The 26,606-nt window shown below is 23.9% G+C and overlaps 5 protein-coding genes across 7 annotated transcripts; 2 read left to right on the forward strand and 3 right to left on the reverse strand.

Moving 5' to 3' along the window:
- Window positions 1–595: 595 nt before the first annotated feature.
- Window positions 596–11,225, reverse strand: LOC122861030 (kinesin-like protein KIF14). Of its 3 annotated transcripts, none has more exons than XM_044165180.1 (10): window positions 11,039–11,225; window positions 10,015–10,599; window positions 9,133–9,925; window positions 8,914–9,042; window positions 3,708–3,868; window positions 3,424–3,618; window positions 2,881–3,156; window positions 2,316–2,388; window positions 2,082–2,245; window positions 596–1,820 (listed from the first exon to the last, which is right to left on the reverse strand). In XM_044165180.1, the coding sequence occupies exons 2-10, from the start codon at window positions 10,557–10,559 to the stop codon at window positions 596–598; spliced, it is 3,561 nt and encodes a 1,186-aa protein (XP_044021115.1). In that variant the 5' UTR covers window positions 10,560–10,599; window positions 11,039–11,225. The 3 variants fall into 3 exon arrangements, with proteins under 3 accessions (XP_044021115.1, XP_044021117.1, XP_044021114.1); XM_044165182.1 differs by having other exon boundaries at window positions 11,019–11,225; XM_044165179.1 differs by having other exon boundaries at window positions 10,749–11,225.
- Window positions 4,903–7,434, forward strand: LOC122861033. Its single transcript, XM_044165185.1, has 2 exons — window positions 4,903–5,325; window positions 6,460–7,434. Exons 1-2 carry the CDS (start codon window positions 5,223–5,225, stop codon window positions 6,783–6,785), a joined length of 429 nt encoding a protein of 142 aa, XP_044021120.1. The 5' UTR covers window positions 4,903–5,222; the 3' UTR covers window positions 6,786–7,434.
- Window positions 11,226–13,568: 2,343 nt separating the features above from the next.
- Window positions 13,569–17,260, reverse strand: LOC122861034 (piwi-like protein Siwi). Its single transcript, XM_044165186.1, has 4 exons — window positions 17,119–17,260; window positions 16,403–16,632; window positions 16,189–16,294; window positions 13,569–16,103 (listed from the first exon to the last, which is right to left on the reverse strand). Exons 2-4 carry the CDS (start codon window positions 16,616–16,618, stop codon window positions 13,639–13,641), a joined length of 2,787 nt encoding a protein of 928 aa, XP_044021121.1. The 5' UTR covers window positions 16,619–16,632; window positions 17,119–17,260; the 3' UTR covers window positions 13,569–13,638.
- Window positions 17,261–17,292: 32 nt separating this feature from the next.
- LOC122847855 (mothers against decapentaplegic homolog 1-like) lies at window positions 17,293–19,499 on the forward strand. The gene is made up of 3 exons (XM_044145712.1): window positions 17,293–17,296; window positions 18,695–19,226; window positions 19,295–19,499. Exons 1-3 carry the CDS (start codon window positions 17,293–17,295, stop codon window positions 19,497–19,499), a joined length of 741 nt encoding a protein of 246 aa, XP_044001647.1.
- A 3,106-nt stretch (window positions 19,500–22,605) lies between these two features.
- On the reverse strand, window positions 22,606–26,159 carry LOC122847856 (fatty acid synthase-like). The gene is made up of 9 exons (XM_044145713.1): window positions 26,072–26,159; window positions 25,010–25,957; window positions 24,841–24,931; window positions 24,584–24,756; window positions 23,759–24,478; window positions 23,606–23,680; window positions 23,243–23,494; window positions 22,814–23,173; window positions 22,606–22,637 (listed from the first exon to the last, which is right to left on the reverse strand). The coding sequence occupies exons 1-9, from the start codon at window positions 26,157–26,159 to the stop codon at window positions 22,606–22,608; spliced, it is 2,739 nt and encodes a 912-aa protein (XP_044001648.1).
- Between the last annotated feature and the right edge of the window lie 447 nt (window positions 26,160–26,606).

Consider the following 26,606-nt stretch of genomic DNA (forward strand, 5'->3'; position numbering starts at 1 on the left):
ATTTAATTTATTAATATCAAACGTATAAAAAATTTATTATTATTTTATTTGTTTACATTTATCTGTCATTGTCAACTTTTATTTATTTTTTTTTTTTTATTCATAAATAAATATGTATTTAAAAAAAAAATAATATAAAACTGACATTATAAATATTCAAGTTATCTTAATTATAAATTACAGAGAAAAAAAAATAATCTTATTTTTGGTTTGCACATTTTTTTTATCATGCTTTTTTTTTTTTTTTTTCAACTAAATATAAACGACTAAGTGTGTGACGATGACAATTTAAATCGTACAAATTTTCAAAGTGTGACTTATCATCATGATAATAATTTATATCTATAAAAAAAAATTATTTTCATGACTTGTCTCGTGACTCAAAACAAATATGAGTAAATTTTACAAAAGTCAATCAAATAAATACATTAAAAAGAGAAAAAAAAACAAAAAAACCAAGGTTACCAAGTTTATCATAATCTTTTGGTTAAATATTTGATAACATTATTTATTGGTCAATAAAATAAAAAAAAAAAGTATTTTAAAATAATACTAAATATTTTTTTAAAAATTATATAAAATAATAATAATAATATTATTGAAGATTAAATCTAACAGATTTAGCTGATGATGATTCTTGAAAAAATGGACAATCACGTGATGATAATTTTTTATTTGTTATCAATGGTTCTTGTAATTTTTCTCTATAATTAATTTTTTTATCATCATCAATCGAATTTTCAATAATTTTACTATTTAATTCACTTATTTTATTATCATCATGATCATTATTATTATTATTATTATTATTTTTAGTTGAATGTTTTGTATTTAATACATTGCGTAATGTATTTATTAAAATTTCAACTTTATCAAGTGATTTTGTAACTTGACAACTTGTCTCAGGCTTTTCATACTGATGACATAATTTACCTAATGTTTTTGTTGCTAATTCCATTTGTAATAAACATGCATTCATATCTTCATGTCTTTTTGTTAAAATTGAATCTGTTGTTTTATCAATGCTCGTATCAAGAAATGAACTGTTCATTGATAATTGATGAATACTTTCGTTTAATTGTTTTTTAACTGGTGTTAAATTTATTGATATTCTACTTGCATCAAGTGTATATTCTGGTAATGTACTATCACTTTCAAATGGCTCCCAATCATCTTCGTAATTTAGCAGATCTTTTATTGTATCTTCATCATCAAAATCACGAAGACGGTGAATCCAGTCAAGAAAATACATTGGTTTCCAAAAAATTTCTTGCATTTTATCTTTATCACGTATTCTAATTATTGGCACAAGTTCCTTATCAACTACTTGTCTTTGTTGTAAAAATTCATAATTTAGTCCAATGTCTCGACAACGTTCAGTAGCTTCTCTAACTAATAATTGCATTTCATGAAGTGTAATACCACCAGCTGTTATTGCCTTTTCACTTGATGCAACTGTTAAAACACTCTCAACATCAGCTGTTGTTTCATTTAATATTCTTTCAAGTTCTAATAAAAAATTTGATTTATATTTTGTTACTGATGAATCATCAGTATAATCATTAATATTATCATTAATTTTAGTTTTATTATTTTTTTCAATTTCATATGATAATATTTCTTTTTCAACTTCAAGCTCATGTTTACGTTTATTAACAGCATCAAGTGTTTCTTTTTGTTGTTTTAATGTTTTATCTAATTTTTTAATTTCGAATTCATAATTTTTTTTTTGTAAACCCAATTGTTTTTCAACTTCTGTTTTAGCATTTTCCAATTCTTTTATTGCCTTTTGTTTTGATTCTTCAATTTCAGCTCGTAATCTATAAGGAAAAAATATTTTTAAAAATGATTAATTTTCCCATCAATACGTTATTTTTTTTTTTTTTTCACAAAAGAATAATAAATTAATTGATAAAATCATTTAAAGAGATAAACAATACAAATAATTATTAAGGGCAATAAAAAATTAAAATGACAAAACAATAAAAAACATGACAATAAAGATATGATGATAAAAAAAAAATACATTAATAATATCCATGTCAACATGAATCACAATAATAATAATTTTTTAAACTTACTTTTCTTCTTGTATTGCAAGTATCTCTTGATGTGCAAAATCGAAATCAACTGGTTGTAATGACGTTGGTATATTTGGGTCATTTGGATTACAAACTTTGAAATAATGATTGCCACCAATAACAAGACGATCACCATTTTTCAAATAAACTTTTTCCGCCACAATCTGATGAAAAAATAAATATAAATTTAACAAAATAATTCATAATTTAATATATATTAATTAAATAACATACCTGTCCATTGACGTATGTCTCACTTTTTCCTTCCGGTGTCAATGTCAAACAGCCATTGTCATTTTCAATTGTACTGTGAATGATAAAAAATTTAAATTAGCAAAATTCTTCATATCAATTATAATAATTAAAATAATACAATAAATCAAACAATATTTTGTTTGACTAATAATCAAATAAATAATTAATGCAAATTAAAAAAAAAAAAGAAAAAAAAAATAGTAATTAGCGTGCAATGTGGTTTTATTAAAAAAATAAATAAAACACGATGAATTTCAAGCATGACATTGGAATGCTGTATAGTTAAATTCAAATTGAGATGCAAGAAAATTAAAAATATAAATAAAAATATATTTTCAATACTGGAATGTTGATGCAAGTGATAAAAAAAATAAATAATGATTAGTCAATAAAATATGCAAATGAAAAATCAAAAACCAAAGCCAAATTAATTTGTGTGTGTGCAATTTTTTTTTTTTTGATGATTGATGGATTAGATTTTTATTTTTGGTGATGGTTAATTGTCTTTCTTCTTCTTTTTTTTTTGTTTTTTTAATGGACTAACCAGTGCAATGATGATACAAGTGGTCCATCCAGTAGAATGTCCTTAGTGTTTATCAGCTTATCTTTGTTTTTATTATTTTGACGACGAATACGAATTATTCCTTGTGGTAATAAATACAATAATGTACCAGATAACATTGGATCTGGTGCTAAATTAACCAGACATGGATCAGTATTTTTATTAATATCAATTGCAATTGCAATACCACAACGACGTAATAATTGTAATTCAGTATTTTTATTATCCTCAGCATCCTTCAAACGTTCTGATCGTGACCTGAAAGTTTATATGCTCAAACGTTTTTTTTTTCTCTTTTCTTTTCTTCTCTTCTCTTTTTTTTTTCTTCAATTTTAATACAATTTTTTATTTTCTTCTTTCTTCTTTTTTTTTTTTATTAAATGTAAATATTATTTTATAATTTTTTTCCCTCCCCACATTAAGATAAAATTGTTTTAAAAATATTTTTGTTAATAATAAAATTTAACAAATGATTTATTTCTTTTTAATAATAATAAAAATAAATATTAAAAAATAATTACGTACTTTTGTGAAATAGCGAGTTGTTCTTCAGTGCGTTTTAATTGATCACGTAATTTTTCAATTTCCATTTGTTTATTTTTGACTTCACATGAATTGTCATTTGGTAAATCAACATCATCAAGTATACGTCTTGGACCAAGTTGTCTTTCATATCCTTCACGTACACCACGAAGTCTTTGTACTTCAGCCTTGAGTTCTCTAAAAATAAATATTTAATCATTTAACAAAAAATAAAATTAGTACAATGTTGTAGGTTAATTTAACAATTAATAAAGATTAAAATATACCTTATCAGTTTGTCATGTGGATCTTCATTAATTCTTACACGATTAACAATTGATCTAGCTTGACATGCATAACGAAGGGTAGCCAATGTTTCCTCCAAATGAAGGCTACTTGGTGACACAGTTGCTAACATTGCTGTTTTTGAATTACCACCAAGACTTTCCTGAAAATGAGGAAAAAAAACAAAAGAAAATGATTAATTTTTTAAGTTAATTAAATAAACTTTTATAACGAAAAATGTACAATTAAATAAACAATATTTTAATCTTTTTCTTTTTATTTATTTTTAAAATAAAATTAAAATTAATAAATTAAATTATTAAGACAAATTAATTTATATAAAAATTATAATATTTATTATATTAACAAGATTAAATAAATAAACAACGCAATAAATTTATAATTGTTAGATTACACTTACAAAAAGTCTGATAATTATAAATAAAAAAAAAAAATTGATAAGAAATTCTTTGAATAAATAATAATTGAAAGAAAATAATTTAAACGCAGAAAAAAAAAATCAATGGAATTTCACTTTTTCTACATTCTTATCAATGTTAATAAAAAATAAATAAATAAAAAACAACAAAAACAAGAATGATTAACGTCATCAAATAAATAAAATAATACAAAAATTTATTTAAAACTGATATAAATTTTTATTATAATTTTATTATCATCTTAGTAATTTTTTTTTTTTATTTCGATTAAAGATGCCTAAATTGAGATTGAATTAATCAGTCAATTTTCCAATTGACATTATAAAAAGAAGACAGGAAGTGACAATGAATCATGATAAATAAATTAGTTGCTAACAAGTGCAAATTAAAAAAGGGAAAAAGAAAAAAATGATAGAAAAATTTGTATTGGAAATAATGAAATATATAAATCGAAATATTAAAATAGAATTTGGTGTACGTTGATAAAGTCACGTGCACCAAACAAGTCAACATGTGAGGCCTGGATCTTTTATGTTCTTTTGATGATTTTTTTTTATATTTTTTGCATGCAAAAAAAAAACACGTAGGTTGTAACATGAGAGAGGTCCCAGTAATGACGATGATGATGAGAATAAAAAAATATATATATATTTTGTAGTGGGAAAATGTATATCCAAGATGACGAAGGTCGATATGGTGGGAGAAGGTAGCATGCTACTTGGGTAAACATTGCAACAGAATATTGTCTTGCCACAAGTTTAGTCGAAAGTTAAACATCGTTGCTTAAACATCAACGAAAATTAAATAATTAAAATCATTTAAAATTAAATAATAAAAAATTTTAAAATTTATTTTCATGTATTCACGTTATTTCAAAAGAATAAGAAGAAAAATTTGTCATTAAATAATTATTTTAAGTATATTTTATTGATCATATATTGAGAAATGAATAATTATTTAAATAAAGACTGACAAATATTTTGTAACGAAAAAAAAAAAATACATTGAAAGACTGAAGGACAATAATAATAAAAATTTTGTTATAAATTAAAAAAGGAATAAAAGTAGGAAGTGATAATGGATCTTGTTTACATGCCGGAAGTATTGTCTTATGGCTCATTGAGAGCTCCAGTTTATCGAGATTATGAACAACCCTGGAACCGTGATTATTTCAATGATGGTTTGTTACTTTTTTTTTTTTTATAAAAAAAAAATTTATATTATTTGTCAATTGCCTTGATTATTTATTAAACACGTAATTTATTTTTTTTTGTAATTTTATTATGTTTCTTCGAGTGGGTCTATTAGTTTATTTTTAGAAAAAAGTATTTTGAACTCATTTTGAAATGGAAATTAGCCTCGTATATTGCTAGAGGCTTTGAAAAAATTATCATCATGATTTTTTTTATTCTTTTTCATACACTTGAATACATAATATCAATAAAAAAAAAAATGATAACGTATGCGAGATATGTAATCGGAGGGAAAGTTAAAATACAACGACGAAAAAAAATTTAATAAAAAATTGGTATGAAATTAGATAACATGAGTATATTAAGTAGGTTAATGTTATTCATAAATAAAAAAATAAAATTATGTTTATTTTTGTTTATTAGATAATGTTAATTGTTGTGATGATTCTGTGATTATGATCAAGGTTGTAGTTTCACAAACAAATACGCGTCTTTGGTTTTTATTTTTATTTTGTTATTTTTATGTGTTGTTGATGATGATGTTGGTTGGACACACTGATACCTTTAGTTAAAACGCACTTGCAATATTCTATTTCACTCTATTTATCATATTATCATTATTATTTTTTTGCAGTAAACATATTTATTTATTCAATAAATTTGAAAAAAAAATTACAACTAAAAATAGAAATGTTTTATATATATCATTTTATCAACAATGACATTTTTAATTTTTAATTGACAATTAGTATACAAAACAAAAAGATATATATATTGGCAGTTGTATGAGTGATTATACTTGTAGAAAAAATTATTATTTCGATAAGAAAATAATTAATTTGATAAAAAAAAAGAACAAATGATACAATATTTAATTTATCTATTTAGATATATTATTTGAGATGATAAATAAATTCCGTATTAGGTATAAATAAATCATTTGCAACAAATTTGGAATTAGAAACTAACAAATAATTGTAAAAAAAAATGAATAAACCGGTTTATAAAGTAACCGGTTGACATCGCTACATTTCTAGCTCAAAAATAAATAAATAAATAAATAAAAATAAATAAACCTTGATATATATTAAAGTCTGTTGATGATAATTTTTTTGTTTTAGGAAAAAATTCATGTACAACAACTCGTTATCAGCAGGAGCAATATCATCATCAAATGCAAAAATTAAAAGGTGAAAAAAAGGAGCATTGTTATTTGTGTAAAGAGAGTAAAAGAAGAACACTTGGTGCTTATTTACGTGGTAAATCTCGTACAACATCATGCAGTGAAATTCATGAGGAAAAAGAGGAAGAAAATGATGACGATGATGATGAAGTTCATGAACAACAAAAAGATAAACAACAAAATAAAGAAATTCATAAAAATGATAACAAAGATAATATAATCAAAGAGAAAAATACTAAGACTGATAAAATTAATATTAATTAATTAAATACAAGTTTAAAGGATTTTATTATAAATTTAATGATTAAACTATTTTTAAAATATCAATTTATTCAAGTATAAATAATAATTGATATTAATAAATGAAAATATATTTATAAATTATGTGAAAAAAAAAGTTTTAAGATTAGATAATATAATTTTATAAAGTTTAATGTAATATTATGTAAATTTAAAATATGTCATTTGCATCAATGATAAGAAAAGAAATATTATTTTTCAATTTCATTTGGAATATTCTGCTGATATTTTTATGAAGAGATAAAAATATTTTTTAAGTTGTTAATATTTCTATCAAGGCTAAATGTCGAGACACACCCAACTGCTTTCATTCGAAAAAAAAAAATAATATACTCTTGGATTAATCATATGGTATTTTTTTTTTTTGTGGTTTAAATAATTTGTAAAATTTATTTTTAGAATTTTAAAAATTCATTATTGCTTATTTATCTTGTATTATTCAATTATTAATTTTTATTTGATTTTATTTCATTTTATATTGATAAAAAGAGAAATTATAAATTTATATAATGTATAAAATTGAGTAACTGATAGTACAAGTTATTTTCACTTTTTTTTTATTCAAAAAAATTATTATAACGACTGAATAATTAAATAACTGGAAGGATTTAATGACTGGAAATAAAAATATATTTTTTTTTAATCAACTGAAAATTATAAATACTTTGAACTTTTGATAAACTAGTTATAAAAATAAATATATTTACATTTAAAAAAAAATAAATTAATTCAAGATTATTTATATTTTAAAAATGAATTATTCATAGATTTTTTTTTTTTTAATAAACTATTGAATGAAAATAATTTTTCAAAACATTGTAATTATTCAAATAAACAAAAAATAAATAAACAAATTTTTTTTTACGTATTAATTAAACAATAATTTTATCATCCAGACGAAAAAAAATACTTCAATAAATTTTTATTTCCTGATAAATAATAAGCAAGAATAAATAATTTGTTTTTTACAATAAAAAATGTATTAATAATTAATAAAAAAAATATAATTGAGGGAAATTAACGTATTTTATTTCCAGATAAACAAGAAAAATAAATAAAACAATAATAAAAGTTAATTAATAATTGTTGATAAAAAAAATTGAGGGAAATTTTAAATTGAAAATATTAATAATAATCACTAGATGGCAGACATCATCAGAGCCATTTTTGTTGGCTTGTGCACACGGCACCAACCCACCCAAAACCACCCACATCATCATTTTATAATTAAAAAAATATAAAACCAAACCATTTCTCATAGAATCAACACGTGGCATTTAAATAAAAAAATAGTAAGCATAAAAATTAAATAATTAACAGTAAAAAAGTGTCAAATTTGCAATAAAAAAATTGAAAAATATGATGATTCAATAAATGATTGGTATCGTGTGCAAAAAAAATTAAGTGTCGTGTGCAATTTGTATATAGCAAAGAATTGATGACAGAGCACCCAGTGGTATAAGAAATCTTATCAAGCATACATTGTGATAACAGCACAATCGGTAATACAGTTAAAATTTAAAAATAAAAAAATAAAATTGCAGAACTGAATTCTAGACTATTCCAACATGGGCTGGAACATTTTGAAAAATCGCAAATTAACAAAAGATCAAGGTAAAATTCATCAACCCCTTCTTAATGACATTTTTAAAGTTAATATTTTTTTATAACAATTAATCATTAATTTCAGATGATAAAAATAAACCAAATCAAGAAAATAAATCAGGTTGCAAGTGTAATGAAAAATGCAATTGTCGTTGCAGTTGCAGTAACATGTGCAAATGTGGAATTAAAAAAGTACAAATACGTCCACCAATGTTCAACTATTTTACCGACACAATGCATTAATTAAACTATTATTATTATCATGTAATTTTAATGTATAGTTTATCATTGTGAAAGGAGAAAAAATTTTTTAAAAAGTATTATTATTTAAAGAAAAAAAAAAAAAAAGAAAATAAAAATAAATTTGTATAAAATCATTGTGTTGCTAATTGAGTTTGATAACACTAATGATTATTTTTTTTGTTTTTTATATATGAATAATAAATTATAAATAAAATAAAATGATAAATTATTTTTTTAATCTTACCTTTAATAGCCATGTCAATACTGATTCTCGATATGGAACAAATCCACGTTTTGTGTTGCTTGTATTTTCAGCAAGTGATCCAATAACTTTTCCCAATATTAATAATGATTTATTTATTGATACACCTTCCTAAAATATAAAAAAAAATATAATTATTTGAATTAGCTAAATTGTTTATTTGTTTGAGTATATATTCTGTTTTTTTCTTGAAATACTAACACGTAGACGATCACCACTGGCACAAGTTTGGCTTAGTCTTTCACTTCCAGCAAGATCAACAAGATTAATTTTACTTCTTTTGCTTATTTCAACATTTGTTTTACCAGTATGTTCTTGTTTTTTAGATTGTGTTAATATGATACTAAATATACTGTGTGATCTTGAACTTTTTTCATTCATACCAGTTGCTGCTGTTGCTCTTTGTGAATTACCAACTTTTAACCAACTTTGTAAATCATCATAATTTTTAATACTGTGTTGACTTAAATCAACAACATATGGACCATAAACTGGATGTTCACGTACTTTTAATGGTGCACGTTTATTATTGTTATTCGTTGTTGTATTATTGCTTGTATTACCAAGTAAATCATGTATTTTTTCATTATATATTTCAAAATAACTTATGTCAATTGTCGTTGTAATATCATGATTTTTAGATAAACGTGTAAATATTTCATGACAAAATCTTGGTATTATACCAGCATCTGATGATAAATTTGTTAATGATGTTTGATTTGTATCAGAACCCATCATACTGTAACTTTTACCAGATCCAGTTTGTCCATAAGCAAACAAACAAACATTGTATCCTTCAAATGCATTATTAACAAGTGGTAAAACAAGTGTTTTAAATACTTTATCTTGACTTGAATGACGAGGTGAATAACAATCAGCACGTGATATAAAACAATGATCATAACTAAATGTATGTTGGGCTGATTCACAATCAACAATAACATTTTGTCCTTCAACTTTAACAATTGGAATTACTTTTGGTTCACTCAATTCTCTGTAAAAAAAAACAAAAAACAAATATAAAAAGTCAATACATAAATTATAAATTAGCATCAAGTATTTAATGATTTTTCAACGACTTACTTTAAACTCATTGGTCTCACACGAATACCAACAGTTAGATTACTACTTTCACCTTCACAAATTGTTTGTTCATCAACTCCATGATCTGATTTACCTCTTGGTGTTTCAATTTGTACATTACCAAAACATTCTGGTGTTGATTGTGCTGTTATATGATCACTAAAAAATCTTTTTGGTGTTCTAAATGATCCACCAATATTTGTTGATGTTGTTGTTGTTGTTGTTATTCCTGTTGTTGTTTTTTTAATTGAATTTTTATTTTTAGTAGTACTACAAAAATGTGTAACTGGTGTTTTATCATTTGATAAACGTGATGATGATATTTTTTGTTTTGATGATGGTGTTTTTAGCTTTTCATCAGACATTGATTTACGTGATAATTTTAATTCAACTTTTTGTAATGTTGTCATTGATGTTGATCTGTCTGAATTTGTTAATGGTCTATTGTTATTTTCATTATTTAGTTTTCTTGTTGAACCATTTTTTTTAGGTGTTATTGATTCAAGTGTTGATTTACTTTTTGTTAAATTTTTTATTTGATTCATGGCTTGTTCATTTGTTAAATCTGGATAGCTTGTACATCCCCTGTAACAAAAAAATAAATAAATTATTTAATCAATAAAAAATATAAATATCTAATAAACAAATTTAATTATTATTAATTTAGTTTATTTGTTGGTAAATGAATGTTATGAAAAAAAAAAAAAAAAACATGATCATGTGTCAAGACTTACGGCAATACTTTAGGTAGTTTATTTTCTTTGTTGAAATTAATAGGTGAACTTGAAAATATGGCATTACAATATCCATGTTTTCCTGTGTACTGTGACATGTTTATTTGTTTATTAAAGTTAATTGTTTATATCAAAAAAAAACAAAAGACATTCGCTACTGTGTGTTTGATAGATTGCTGAGGTTAATTTGTTGTTGTTGTTTTTTTTTTTTTTGTAAAATAATCATGTAAACTTTAACGGTTAGCCCTAGATGATGATGATCTAGATCACCTGGCCCTACACTCTCCTACCGTTTTGATATGATGCCCACACACAATTTAATATTATCTATTTAATCCAAATTTTAATGGACAATTCACTGGACTTGAATCATTTATGATAGAAAATTCACAAACAACAAAATATCACAATTACAATAACAAGGTCAGTACATTTATTGGCGGGATATAAAAAACAAGACACACAAAAATTAATATTCGTTATTAAAAAAAAAAATACAAATGTTTTGTTTATTAGTAAAACAGTGATGCTATTGGTTGTAATTTTTTAGTATTACTAGAGAATTATTTTGACATTTTAAGTTGAAATGTCCCTAGATGATCCCTAGGTGTGTATATTTTTGAATTTAAAATTGTGGAATATTTTCTCGTAAACGAAAAACAATGTAAAAATAATTTAAATTAATAAATAATAATATTAAAATCATTCAAATATTATTAATATATTAATTATAAAATTTGTTTAAAAAATTTCTTTCTTTTCAAGCAATTGATTAGAACAGTTATTTTGTTTTTTTTTTTTTTTGAACAATGAATTTTAATTAAAATAATATTTTATTTGGTAAAAGCGATATATTATTATTTAATAATAATTTTATTATTATTATTTATAAATGTAAAAATTAAAAATAAAAAAAATTGACACTGTAATTTGTATATTGATAGCATTCCAAGTTTTTTTTTTTTTTTATGATGATTTTAATGTGAATAATAAATTATTACAACTTGACAAATCACAGTGCCACATAATGCATTATTACGACCCAACGAAAAAACATAAAGATAAAATTATTTTTTTCAAGTTAAATTATTTATTTTTATTTCACATTGTTTTGGATAAACCATTTGATACTGATGCTGAAAATGTGGATATTTTATGTCTACCTAAATCATTGAAAGAAATTTATGTTGGTAAAAAATGTAAAATTAGCATCATAGATAAAAATATAAATGGTAAAATGTTTCCTTTTTTTTTACATTATTATAATCAAACCATTTAACAAGTAATAATTTTTTCAATTATAATATTCTTCAAATTTATAAATGAAAATCAAAAAAATTAATATTCTACGTATTTTTTATTTTACAAATATTTTTTTGAAAATACTTTTAAAATAATATAGAAAATAAAAAACTTAATTAGATACTTAATTTATTTCCTTTTTGATTAATTAATAATTATAAATAAAAAAAATAAATAAAAATACGTCGATTGAAAATTTAAATATAACATTAATAAATATTTAACATAAAAATGTTTTAAATATTTCAGATAAATAATAAAGAGGATAATTCAAGGGAGTCAGAAGAATAAAATGATTCAGATGATTTGAACAAAGTAAATAATTTAAATGAATTAAATGATTCAAAAGAATCAGATATTCCAGAATACTTGGATGATTTAGTTGAAGTTTATGAGCCAGAAGAGTCAGATGAACTTGATGACTCAAATAATTTCCAAGTTATTTCAACAAAAACAAAGCAATACGATATTGATATTGTAAAATTTGACCTTGTGATGAAAACAGCAGAACTGGAAATTGTTGATAATGATAAATGTATGAAAAAAAATAATAAACTTACCATCAGTTTTATTTGTGGTAAATCGAAGGCGAGAGCTTACTAGTGTGAGGTAAACAATAAATAAACTTTTAAAATATATATATTTATAAAATCCATTTCTAAATCAATGAATTTATTGATGATTAATATTTCAGGCCAACAGAGGAAGTCCAATTGTTTGTCCACATCCAAATGATCCAACTCGTTGGGTTCATGTTGGTTCATTTGCTGTTAAATGTGATGATCCATTTGATAAACAAAAAGACATTTATATTAATATTGCCAAGGCACGTAAATGGATCATTCAAACAGTGAATGATTTACGTACAAAGTCAAATGATTTCATTGACTAATAATATTTTTAAATTTGTCAAAATAAAATAAACAGTTTACTTAAATAAAATAACAATAAATGCAACAAGTTTTAATATAACACTGATTTATTTATTTAGTTTAACGCAATAAACACTTTACATGATTATTGCCTCTTCAATAGTTTTTTTTTTTTTTCTTCAAGTCATTTTATGACATACATTTAATTTTTTAGTTTTAAATTAACGAATAACGATTTCGTTTTATTATTACGACTTTATAACGATGAGTCATTAATTTATGAATTTATTAACGAATAAAATATTAAAATACGAAAACACGATTACTTAAGAAATTACCAAATTAATTCAATAGTTTTTTTTCTTTCTTTTTTTTAACTGCATAGTATTGATTAACTCAAAATTATATTATGATTTTTTTTTTTAATATCAATTTATAAAAACTCGATTATTTTTAAATTGAAAGCAGTATCTTTTTTTTTTTTTTTCTCTTTGAAACTCGATTAAAAAAGAAAACACAAAACTAATGACAAAACGAAAACGAAAAAATAACAACAACATTAATATACGAAAACGATTTTTTAAAAAAGAACAATATTTTGATTAATCGATAATTATAAAATGATTTGATTTCATTTAAACGCGGTTTTTTTAAAAATAAAATTAATTAGTCATCTTGTTTTTTTTTTTTTTTTGAAATTAAAAATAACGATTGACTTACAAGTAATAAAGTAATGTTTCAAGTTGTGCATTTGGTGTAATATGAATAGATTGTGAAACTAAAAATGCAAGTTTTTGTGCAAATTGTACTGGTGCAGGAACTTTAACAGTGCCAGACCAATTGAAATACATATGCATAAGTCTGTATGTCAACATTTGCATTTTATCTGGATCAAGTCCAACATTATCATGAACAACACTGAATGAAGTTGGAGCAACTGATCCTTGTCTGATTGATTGTGCAACAACATAAAAATCATATTTTGTTGGATTGGTAATGACATCATCAACAATTGTACCAGGTTCTGGATTACTGATACGTCCACGATTATCAGCAAATAAACGTGTATTCAAACGTTTTGTTACAATGACATATGCCATTGGTACATCATCAGGTGAACGTCCATAAACTTGAGCAAGACTATCTTTAATATTAACAACTTCATGTTGAAATATATGTGCAACTTGTCCATCACCAACTCCATCTCTGTAGATGATTATTTTTTCTGGTAATGCACTATTTATTTCTCGATATTTTTGTACTGCTTTGTTGATATTTAATATTAATTCACTTGTTAATTGTTCAGATGATTGATGAGATGATACAGCTGAATAATAACGACCCAAACGTTTATCCAATGATGCAACCATTGCACCAAAATCTTTACCACGTTGATTTGTATCATGACAAACATCATAACCAATAACCATCAATCCATTTAATGGTATTGAACAACTCCATGGAAAACCACCAATTTTACAATTCATTTGTATTGCAACTTTTGTTGCAATTGACATCATTCTTTTTGGATTAAAACATTTTGATGTTACTATTTGACATGGTACTGGTCTGTCAATACAACACTTCTTCTTAATTGCTGAATAAATATCACCACGTTGTTTAAATATTACACACAATATTAATTGAGGATTTTTATGGCTCAATATATTTTCAAGTTCACCTGTAAATGATTGAGCAGAATCATTACGTATTTTAACATAATTTGGATCACGTATTGGTAAATTTTTCAATGAACGTTGCATTATACGAACAAAATCTCTACATTGATCCATTAATTTATCAGGTACAATAACAACCCAATCAGTTAATGATACAGGCTCAATTAATCCATTATTTCTAAATGCATTTGTCCAATCAGCATTTTGACCAGCTCCAATAGCAATTTGATTAGCAAAAAATACTTTAGTTTCACCCAAAACACGAGCTGGAATACTGACTAATTGTCTTTCAAGCTCAAGTTGCCATTCACGAAATTCAGTAACAACTTTTGGTTCACCATGAAGACGTTGATTAAAGACATTTAATTTTTTAACTCGTGTCTCAGCTGATATACGTGTATGTTGTGCCATTGCATCCATAAGCTTGTAGTCATTTCTCATTGCATCAGTAATACCTGTTGCTCGACAAAGTTCAGGAACTAAATATACAATTGTATCAGTAGAATCTTGACGATTTTTATCAGATGATCTTGTTATCAGCATTGGTTGTGTAACGTGTTCAATTTTTATGTTGTATTTATTTCTGTAATAATCAGCATATGATACATCACGATCTTCTTTTTTCAAATGAAATGTTGACAATGGAGTTGTTTGAAAGTCAATATCTTCAACTCTGTATGTGTTATTGTTGTAATCAGTTAATACTGTGATTCCAATAACTTCAGCTTTACAAGCAGCTTGAAAATTAGCACCATGATCATTTCTAATTCGAGTCATTATGTTAAATAACTTTTCTTGTCTCATGACTTTGTGTGTTATTTCACAGCACATCATAAGATCACGTTCATGTTGACGAATTGAAGTTATATAACCAGGCCATAATTCAAAATTATGTTCATGTATTGCAACTTTAGCAATTGGATCAAAATAATTTCTTCCAACAAGTTGTAATTGCAAGTGTGCCAAGCATTTTCTCATTAAAATATTATAAAATTGAAGATAATGTCCATCACCTCGTTCCAAAGTACCAGTCATTTTGATAATAACACGAATATGTACTCCATCAGATTGACGTAAGCTTGATAATTCAGTGATGTCACTTGGTAAACGTGATGCTAAGAAGAGTGATTTACCATCAAACATGTAGCCACCCAATACTGTTTTATGAAGATTTAATAATCCTTTTCGTACAAATATACGATCTTCTTCTGGTTGAAAATCAACATGGTACTGATAAAGACACCAGGTTGGTGCTGCTGCTAGTTTAAAATAATTTGCTCTGAGTGTTACTTGTTTGCCACTTGTGCCTTTTTTTGATTCACTCCATTGAGCTGGACGAGTATTTATTTCAGGAGCTCTGTTGTCACGTCTTGCACTACGTACTGGTTTTGCAGGTGCAACATCAGATGATGGTCTTGGAGCAACTCTATCAGGTACTGTTGAAGACGATTCTCGTGGTGCACTTGTTGCAAGTGCTGCAAAATATGGTTCTCTAACTTCAACTAAAAATAAAACAGCAAAAAATAATATAAAATTTATCTGAATATATATACTGTAAACATTTAATTATTTGTTTAATTATTTTACCATTTGTTGCTGGTCTTGGTACACCTCTACCACCTTGTCTTTGTGGCAATTCTTGTGGTAAATTTGTTGTGACTACAGGTGGAACACCAACAGGTGGTGCAGTTGTCTATAAAAATATTAATTTTAAATTAATAAATAATTTTATCAAGCACAATATATAAATATATATTTTTTTTGTGTCATTTTAAAAATTATAATTTAATATACAACTTACAAGATGTGAAGACAGTGTTTGTCCAATTGATTCAGCTGGTGGTCCTGGTCGTCGAGCATATGGAGCTGCCCATAATCCTGGAAGTGACGAAGTTGAACCATGAATTGGACCAAGTGATGATTGCTGTTGTTGCTCTGGTGGACCAGGTGTTACGAGATTTTGTTGGGGACGAATACCACGAGCACGTCCTCTGCTTCGTCCTCTTCCTGATTCCATTTTTTGTTTTCACTCTAAATAATTAATTGAGATTAATATTCAAATTTTCAATATCACATAATAAAATTATAAAATATCATTAAATAAAAACTCAAACAATTAAAATTATCACAAGAAAATTGAGTACTCCAAAATGAAGAAAAGAAAAGAAAAAAAAAAAAAAAAAATGTCCTTGATTTTATTAAACAAAGGATTCTCGAATGTTCGTTTAAACAAAATGGCGGATAACAATGAAAATTTTTTTTTTTTCAATAATTTTTTTTTCATCACCTGGATATTTCAATAATAATTTGAAAAAAAAAATGAATAAATTCAATCGATTTTACTGAGGCAATTAATTGAAAAAAAATGATAATTATATAATAATTTGAATTGATTTAGATTTTTTTTACACGATTAGCTTTTGATGGAATTTTTTTTTTTTTTTTTTCGCGAATAAAACTTTTTCGCGGATAATAAATTGATTTATAATTAGTATAAAATTAATTTGATTTACTTACTTATTGATTTGATGATAATGAGCAGTTTAATATGAGAGATTGATGCAGCAAATATTGATGAATATTAATTATTTTTCGTTGATAAAATTAATGGTAGTGCAAGAGTAACGAAGAGCTTGAGATTCGACGACCAAGTGTGGACAATTACCGAGGACAAAGTGGACAAAGTGAATAATGAGTAAGTGAAAATTTCGGGGGGAAAAATAGTCGAGTACACGTGACCATAAAAATATTAATATTATCGAATCAAAATTCACAGCTCATATCTATTTTTCGTTGTGATGAATAAAATTACCAATCATAAATCATTTTTCAACTGCCCCTTTCTTTTTTTTTCTACTGACAAATAGAAATCATCGTTATTAAAAATTTCGATAAAAGAGGAGAAGTAATAATATTATTATTGTTATTCAACAAAATTAATAAATGTTTGTCGAGGTTTTGAGGAAAATATTTGAAGACACGTGATATTTTTCAGTTTGCACGTGATTTTTCACTTTTTTTTTTTTTTTGTTTGTTTGTTGATGCTTATCAAATTTTATTGTCATGGATTTTTTTTTTTTTTTTTTTTTTGAAAAGATGATTTCGAATGATTCATGAAGATTAGATTTCGGAGCTTCATGCTGAGTTGGATTTGAGTTGTTTGAGCTAGACGTCTAGACAAAAGAAAAAGAAAGAAAATATTTAATTATTGTCTCAATTCTATATGCTACATTGAATATATCTTGAATATTTATTTTGTAATAAAATTATTTAAAATTTGTAAATTTTATTTTTATATTAAAATATTATAAATTGGTTTTTTTTTTTTCTTTTTCTTTTTGAGATTAGAAAGATATGAAATTTAATGATAAAGAAAAGTAAAAACAAGTTTTAAACTTTTGATAAAATAAAATAAAATAAATTTGTTTTTACCTTGAAAATAATATTTCAAACGTTTTTGATAATAAATTATTATTATTATTATTTCTAAATATAAAATTTGTGTATTTATAAAATTTTAATGAGAAGATAACTATCGTTCATTTTTAAAATAAACAAGTCACATTAAAGTTGATCTATCAACCTTTAATAAAACAAAAAAAAATCATTTTAAACAATTCAATTAGTTATTTTCTTGACAAATTAGTTACTTTAAAAATTTCTAAATAAATTGAATTATTTTTGCAGTGACAATTTGCTTTCAAACTTTTACAACAACATTGTCAAATATTTAAATTTTTTTTCTCAGTCTATTATCACCTGGAGTTTACAAAACAACACATAAATTTATTTACCAATAAACAATGTCAATATTTACAGTAAATTATTAACAATATTTTCCAATACAAAAAAAAAAAAAACTACTCAACTCAAAACACTTAAAATATAATTAATTAATTAAAAAATAAAAGTGCAAATGTTCAAGTGACACTTGTGATTAAAATATTAATCAAATAAAGATTGAAATAAAATAGTTTATAAACATCAAAAGATAAAAGTAAAAATATAAAAATGGGATGTAAAAAAGTATCAAAAAAATTGAATACATTTAAAAATTTATTTAAATTATCAAGAGGACAAATAAATAAAACAGATAAAATAAATGAACAAGTTAAAGAAATTGATGTATCATTGTTAAATACGACAATTGAATTATCAGCACTTATTGATAATTTATCAAGATTTAAAACTCCAAATGAATGGGCATCAATAACATATTATGAAAAAAATAATTCAATTGGTACATTTACATCAAATGAAAATATAATAATTGTTGATGGTAGTACTGGTCCATCATTACGTTCAAGATTTTGTATTGGTTATTTTGGTGATAAATTAAATAAACAACAAGAATTTAAAAAAGCAAGAAGTCTTATTAGAGCTGGTGTTAAATTTTTTTATGATGGTAATGATGTTTTTGTTACAAATAATTCAGCAACTGATTTATTTGTTCATCCACTTGGTTTGAATAAATATAATAATAGAACAGATAATACTGTTTATCGTGTAATATCAAAAAAAACATTTTTAATATTTAACAAATCAATATTTCAACGACAATTGTTGGATCATCTACAAGAGAGTGATGAAGCTGCTGGTGAATTATATAATTCATGTATCATAAGGTAATTGAATTTATTTTTATAAAATAATTAATTATTTTATTTAATTAATTATTATTTTATTTTTTTAGAATGTCATTTACAAATGGCTGGGGTTTTAAAAGATCTATCAATGATATAACAGCAATACCATGTTGGCTTGAAATTAAATTACATATCCCAATTGGAATACTAGAATCAGTACTGGGACCATCAATAAAACCACCAGCTCTTGGACATCGAAAATATGCATCAATAAATCCATCAAATTGTCATAAAAGCCATTATTATTATTAATTTATTTAACAATTTTTTTTTATGTTAAAAAAATTTAATTTTATATATCAAATTGCTATGTTTTTTTTTTTCCATCTAATTTTTTTATTTCAACAATTATTTGTAATAAAAAAATTTAAATTTATTTGACTTTGTAATTTATCCAATTAATAATTACGTATTTTTATTATTTTTTAAATAAAAATAAATGTAGTTTAATAAATTGTATTAATTTTTAATTATTGATAAAATGATTGTGATTAAAATAAAACAAGAAATATGATCAATTAATAATGATAAAATGATCAGTCAATGTAAAAATAAATTAGTTAATTAAAAATTTATAAATTTTAGTTAATTAATTGTATTAGCAGCTGTTAATTTATTGCAAAATATGCACCCTTACATAAAACATACCTTAGGCTCCATTTTGGTCTGGGATTTACCGTTATAATTCCCATTTTCAGCATACCACACTATTGTTGTAGATTTCACATTATTGTCTAGGTTGTCTAGACTAGTCTTGCAGTAGTTTGGAGCAGTTGGGCTTAGGCTTAGCATAGGCCAGCAGCCAGCTTAGGCATTTTAGTAGTCTAGAGAAGTTCATGGTGCAACGTGCATTGTAACAAACTCACGTGGTACTTATGGTGCATTAACCTAAAAAATAAAAAAAACATAAAAAAATAAATGTATAATTAAACAGTTTTTTATAATTTATAATTTTATTTAATAAAATTATAAATGAATATAAAAATTATTAATAATGAACATTGATAAAATAGCAATAAAAATTAATTGCTTTATAAATAAATATTTGAAATCATCAAATAAAGTAACTGCTGTTGATGAGGAAAAAAAAAAAGAACAAAATATATCAGTTTTAATTTCGAATCCAAGAATTAAATTAATAAGTGAACTTCATGGTAATAATTGCACCGTTAAAAGACCAAATAATTGGCTATCAATAATTTATTTTGAACAATATAGAAGACTAGATGAATTTATATCAAATGAATGTAAAATTATTGTCAACAATAGTTGTGAACCATCAAACTTGAAAAAATTTTGTATTGGTAGTGTAAAAAATAAATGTCAAATACAACAATTTAAAGTTGGCAGAAAATATATTGGTAATGGTATACAATTACACTTTGATGGTTATGATGTTAAAGTTAGCAATTTATCAAAAACAAATATATTTGTTCATCCATTTGGTTTGAATCTATATCACAATAAATCACACAAAAAAATTTATCGTGTACCACCAAGAAGTTCATTACTTATTTATAGTGATTTGTGTTTTCAACAATTGTTATCACAGTATCTCAAAAATGGACATGAAGATCCCAGAATCCTAGAAAACACATGCAAAATAAGGTAAAATATTTTTTCTAAATCAAACTTTATTAATCATTTGTTTGTTTTTTTACCTGATGTTTTATATGTTTTTTTGAATGAATAATTTTTATGTAAAAAAATAAAATAAACTCATCTTTTATATGTGTGTATTTTTGTTTTTTTAGGATATCTTTTACACTTGGCTGGGGTGAAGGTCATCTTTACAATGATATAACAACACTACCATGCTGGTTGGAGCTTAAACTTCATTCACCAATTGAAATTTTAAATACTGTTTTGGGACCATCTACAACAAGACCATCACCAGTTATTTTTCGATGAATTTTTAAATCATTTTATCAATTATTTTCATTTTTTTAACTTGAAGAATAAATTTATATTGTACATATTTTCAAGTTAAAAAATGATTATAAAAAAAATTGAATTTTAAATTCAATTTTTATGTATATAAATAGAATGATTAATTTTTGACCAATTCGAATGAAATTATTTTTTTTTTTAAATAATTTTTCAATAATTCAAGTAACAAGTAAAAATTCACATATTAAATTAAACTATTAAAAATATAAAATAATCATATTGGGTAAAATAAAATTCAGCAAAAATGGGTTTTAGAAAATTAAAAAAGAAAATTGATACCATAAAAAAATTATTAAATATATCAAAAGAAAAACTTGATGATACAGATAAAATTGATGAAAATAAAGAAATAAAATCAATAATTGATTCGCTATTAAATACTATTGAATTAGAATCAATTTTTGATAATTTATTAAACATAAAAAAACCTCAAAATTGGCTAACAATCAAGTATTATGAAAAAAATTATCCAACTGGTGAATTTAAATCAAATTCAAGAATAATAACTGTTGATAATAATGCAAAATCATCAATTGATAAGGATAAATTTTGTGTTGCTAATTTAAAAGGTAAATTTACAACAAATGAAAAAATTAAAAATACAAAAGAACTCATTGGAAAAGGTGTAAAAATTAATTTTGATGGTAACAATGTTATTATTGTAAATAATTCAACAACAAATTTATTTGTACATTCACTTGGTATTAATAAATTATATGGTCGTTCAGATAATTCTGTTCAACGTGTACCACCTGAAAATACAGCTGTTATATTTAGAAAATCAATATTTCAACAATTATTGTTTAATCATCTTCGGGAAGGTGATAAAAGTATAAGAGATTTATATGCCATGTGTAAAATAAGGTAAATAATTTATTTATTTATTGCTTTTTTAAATGATTAACATTTTATTTATTATTTTCATTTTTTTTTTTAAACAGAATATCATTTAAAACGAGCCGAAATTTGGGTGATTCATCAGTAATACCAGATGTACCATGTTGGTTGGAACTTCAACTGAATATTCCACGTGGAATTTTGGATTCTATTATATTAAAATAATGAAGAACAAAATCGATTTCCATATAACATCCTGAATTTTGTTTTTTTTTTTTTAACAATTTAATGATTTGACTTGAGCAATTAATAGTTTTTAATTTGTAAATTACTTTTCTTTTAATTAACTATTTATTATGTATTTTAATATTAAATTTCTTTTAATTAATTTACTAAAAGACACGAAATTATGTTAATTAATAATATCGCATTTTTCATTTAATAAATAAATTATTAAAAATGGTTTATATATTTTTTTTTATTTCCCAATTAAATGATAGTGACTTAAAAGTATATTTAATTATTTTTTGCTTTCATATTTTTTAATTTATCAAATGTAAGATTTTTTATATCATGATTTGATAGGTAAATATTGAATTGAAGCTGAAGTGTTTGTTTAATTTCAAATAACATCATAGAATCCATGCCTAATTCAAATAGTGGTTTATTTTTTAAAATAGCTTCATCATCTTGATATCCCATAATATTCAAAATACTCATGAAAATATTTGATTTTTCTGATTTAAAATGATTTTTCATTTTTTTTGAAACAATACTACTTGCAACAATTGTTTTTGATTGCAGCAGAAAATCATCAAGTAGTTGTAAACATGAATATATTTTTTGTTGAATAGTTCCACCAATTTCAAGTTCTTTTTTAGATTTTTTTTGCATTCTTGCAACAATTCCAGCATCACCAATAGCTGCCCATTGAATAACCAATGCTGGAAATCCTTCTTTCTTTCTTATTTCACATATTCTTTCCATAATGCTATTTGCCATACCATAATTTGTTTGTCCCTCATTGCCTTTGCCACATGCAACTGATGAAAATACAACAAAATATCGAAGAGTTGGACAAATTATTCTTGTTAATTTATCAAGATTAATTGTACTCCAAGCTTTTGATTTAAATGATTCTTTAAAATTTTCAATTATTTGATTTTTAAATAATCTATCAATAAAAACAGCTGCAAGATTAAAAATACCATCAATTGGTGCAATCTTTGTTGCTTCATTGAGAATATCAATACAATCCTCATAATTGCAAACATTTTTATCACAAATTATAACAACTTTTGTACCACATGATTCCCATTGTTTAATTCGCATCAATTGATATCCATTTTTAATGCCTGAACGACATGTTATTACAAGATTTTTAGCACCACGAAGAACAAGCCAATTTGCTAATTCTAAACCTAGTCCACCAAGACCACCAATGATCATGTAACATTTATCTTTCAGACAATTAAAATATGGATATGTTGGTATTGATATTTTTTGTAAATTTTTATCATCCAATATTTGTATTAAAATTTTTCCAATATGTTTTCCATTGTCCATATCACGAAATGCATCTTCCAATTGATTTTTCGAATAAACCATTCTTGCAAGTGGCTTTATAACATCACTATCTAAACCATCTTGAATAAGTTTATTCAATTTTAATTTTTCATCAGTATTTCCATGTAATAAATTGTCAAATAAAATTTCATGTAAACTTATGTTTTTTGATAAAATATCAGTCATTTGTATTGATGTATCATTTGACATAATAATATTTCCAATTTTAATAAATCTTCCTTTATTAGCTAGACATTTTATTGATGCTTTAAATGTATTTTCAGTTGATGAATTTAAAACAATATCAACACCTCTGCCTTTGGTTGATTTTAATATCATATTTTCAAAACTTGAATCTCTTGAATAACCAATATGATCATCAAGAATTTGAGGAAATTTATTTTTTATAAATTTTCTTTTTTCTAGTGTTCCAACAGTTGTAAATATTTCACAATTTTCATTCAATGCAAGGATAATTGCTGCTTGTCCAACACCACCAGATCCAGAATGAATTAATATTTTTTCACCTTTTTTTATATTTCCATTGATATAAAGAGCATAATATGCAATACCATATGCACATGGTACAGTTGCTGCATCTTCAAAACTCCAATTATCTGGAATTTTCCAAGACAAATTACGATCAACAATAGCTAAATTTGTGATGCTTCGTGATGTCATGAGACCCATAATTTTTTTATTTTCAATATCAACACCAGAGTATTCAATACCTAGCATACATTCTTCTTCAGCTTTATTACGTGCAATTGTTTCGATTGGAATTTTTCTAGTTGCCACCATAACATCACGATAGTTGATTGCTGAATAAATAATTTTAACTAAATCAGGATGATTAAAATCTTCAGTAATTGGTCCATCTAACCATTTTAAAGTACTTAAATTACCACGAGTTAATACATTTGCCCAGCCATGATATTTATTTTTTAAAATTGGCTTTGGTAATTTTAAATGACAATAAGTACCCCAAGTATTTCCTGGACGTAATACATTCATTACTAAATCAAGATTCAATTGATTTTTATATAAAGGATGTGATAAATCAAAGTCTGGAGCATTTGGATCTTGCAATACAAATCCTCGAATTTTTTCACCAATTTTTTCTTGTCGTAGGCTTGTTAATAATCCTAACATTCCACTTTTAAAATTTTTTTCACTAACTAATATAATTTTTTTTTCATTTTCCATTTCTAATTTTAGAACATCTTGTAATTTATTAAACCATAATAAATTATCATCAACTTCAATAACTATTAAGTCATTTTTTATTGTTTTTTTTTCATGTTTTCTCAACAACATTATTGATAAATTTTCTATAACTTTTTTAAATATAATATTAACATTATATTTTGATAATAAATTTTTTAAAATTTCAGGTTTTGAAATGTTACTTGTTTTTTCAATTGTCAAGATAAAACCATCATCTCTAATACTTGCAAGTATCGTTGATATTTTATTAGAAAATAATATATTTTTTCCACTTGCCATCAGGGCGTTTGAGTCTGTTAATTTTATAAATTCAATAATTTTAACAGACTGAGGAAGATTGTCTAATGATTTAATAGTCTGACAATTATTGTCAATGACTATTTCAATTTCAGTTCCAAGGTGAATATTATCATTGGTAGTTTGAACAATTATTGGTGAAAGTAAATCTTTAACATTATCACTGTCATTTGTATCAAGAAATTCAAATATTTTAATAAACTTATCAAGATTATTTTCCAATGCTAAATGTGTAGCTACACGAATGGCTTCTTCCAGTGTAATTTTTTCATCATCAATGTTTGCAACAAATTCATAGTATTCTAATGATATATTTGATTGTTTTTTTCGTGAAATAATACTTGTTCCAATACCTCTAATTTCCACACCTTTTGAAATTACAATATCGTAATTTTTATTGTAAATTGCTGATACTGATTTATCATCATCATCATCATCATCATCATCATCAGACAAATTACAAATATCATCTTCATGAGCTTTTACATCAATAACAAGTTTTTCAATCGAACTTGGAATAATTAAATTTTCTGTATTTACTGATAAAATTTTCAACTGTATTAAACTGTCCAAAAATGTTATCCAGTTATTATTCCAGATAAATTTACCACAAGTTTTATTTATTGAGCAACTTTTTATACCTTGAAATACACCAGTATAATAATATCCACGAACTTGACATTCTTGATAAATATCTGAATTGTTCATTTGTTCAGCATCTTTTTCTTCTTCAATATTAACAGCTGTACCAATTTTTTCAACAGATGAATCAATCATCTGATGAATGTATCCTGTAACAATTGTTGTTTTACCATCAATAATTTTAAAATTTCCTGTTTTTTTTTCAATTGTTATTATTAATTCATTAATTGTTTTATTATTCAATGAAGTTGCTTGTATCAATTTTACATTTTCAAATACAACTGATATATTATTATACGGTTCACCAATAATCATTGCAAAAGTTTGCCAAACAAATACCAAATAACCAGTTGTTGGAAGTAAAATTCTACCATTAATACAATGTTCCAACATAAATTTATACTTTTCATCTTGAGTATTAATTTTAATTTTTCTTCTAATAGATTCTAATTTTTCATCATTATTATTTTCAATAACAATTTCTGCTGGAGGATTCATTTCTGAAAAAAAAAATATTTAGATTATTAATTAGACTAGAATTATAAATTAATTAATAATTATGAATAAAAATTAACACTGATAAAATAAAATACTGATATTAAGTAAAAAATTATTATGTGAAAAATATTTTTATAATTTAAAAGAGCTTTAAATTTGATAGATTATTACCTGAGTAAGTGATCAACTTAGCTTTTGTCTACTGTATCGAAAATTATAATTCCTGGTTATTTATGATTTTTATATTATAAAATATATTCAAATTGATTTAAATATATGCAATAATTCATAAAAGTGTCAATACTTATCTGTTCTTTTCATGTCTTATCTTTTTTTTCCTAC

The sequence above is a fragment of the Aphidius gifuensis genome, linkage group LG1 (genome assembly GCF_014905175.1).
Source record: "Aphidius gifuensis isolate YNYX2018 linkage group LG1, ASM1490517v1, whole genome shotgun sequence".
Lineage (NCBI taxonomy): Eukaryota > Metazoa > Arthropoda > Insecta > Hymenoptera > Braconidae > Aphidius > Aphidius gifuensis.

What these genes read in the sequence shown, in the direction of transcription:
- LOC122861033 (XM_044165185.1), top strand. Translation starts at nt 5,223, where the DNA reads ATGGATCTTGTTTACATGCCGGAAGTATTGTCTTATGGCTCATTGAGA. An exon ending in CCGTGATTATTTCAATGATG is followed by an intron (nt 5,326 to 6,459) that starts GTTTGTTACTTT and finishes TTTTTGTTTTAG; the next exon opens with GAAAAAATTCATGTACAACA.
- LOC122861030 (XM_044165179.1), bottom strand. Translation starts at nt 10,846, where the DNA reads ATGTCACAGTACACAGGAAAACATGGATATTGTAATGCCATATTTTCA. An exon ending in CCAGTGGTGATCGTCTACGT is followed by an intron (nt 9,043 to 9,132) that starts GTTAGTATTTCA and finishes TTTATATTTTAG; the next exon opens with GAAGGTGTATCAATAAATAA. An exon ending in CTTGCAATACAAGAAGAAAA is followed by an intron (nt 1,821 to 2,081) that starts GTAAGTTTAAAA and finishes TTTTCCTTATAG; the next exon opens with ATTACGAGCTGAAATTGAAG.
- LOC122861034 (XM_044165186.1), bottom strand. Translation starts at nt 16,618, where the DNA reads ATGGAATCAGGAAGAGGACGAAGCAGAGGACGTGCTCGTGGTATTCGT. An exon ending in AAACACTGTCTTCACATCTT is followed by an intron (nt 16,295 to 16,402) that starts GTAAGTTGTATA and finishes ATATTTTTATAG; the next exon opens with ACAACTGCACCACCTGTTGG. An exon ending in ACCAAGACCAGCAACAAATG is followed by an intron (nt 16,104 to 16,188) that starts GTAAAATAATTA and finishes TTTTATTTTTAG; the next exon opens with TTGAAGTTAGAGAACCATAT.
- LOC122847855 (XM_044145712.1), top strand. An exon ending in TATAATTCATGTATCATAAG is followed by an intron (nt 19,227 to 19,294) that starts GTAATTGAATTT and finishes TTATTTTTTTAG; the next exon opens with AATGTCATTTACAAATGGCT.
- LOC122847856 (XM_044145713.1), bottom strand. Translation starts at nt 26,159, where the DNA reads ATGTTGGAACATTGTATTAATGGTAGAATTTTACTTCCAACAACTGGT. An exon ending in TCAATTGGAAGATGCATTTC is followed by an intron (nt 23,495 to 23,605) that starts GTGATATGGACA and finishes ATTGTCTGAAAG; the next exon opens with ATAAATGTTACATGATCATT. An exon ending in ATCAAAAACAATTGTTGCAA is followed by an intron (nt 22,638 to 22,813) that starts GTAGTATTGTTT and finishes CAAACACTTCAG; the next exon opens with CTTCAATTCAATATTTACCT.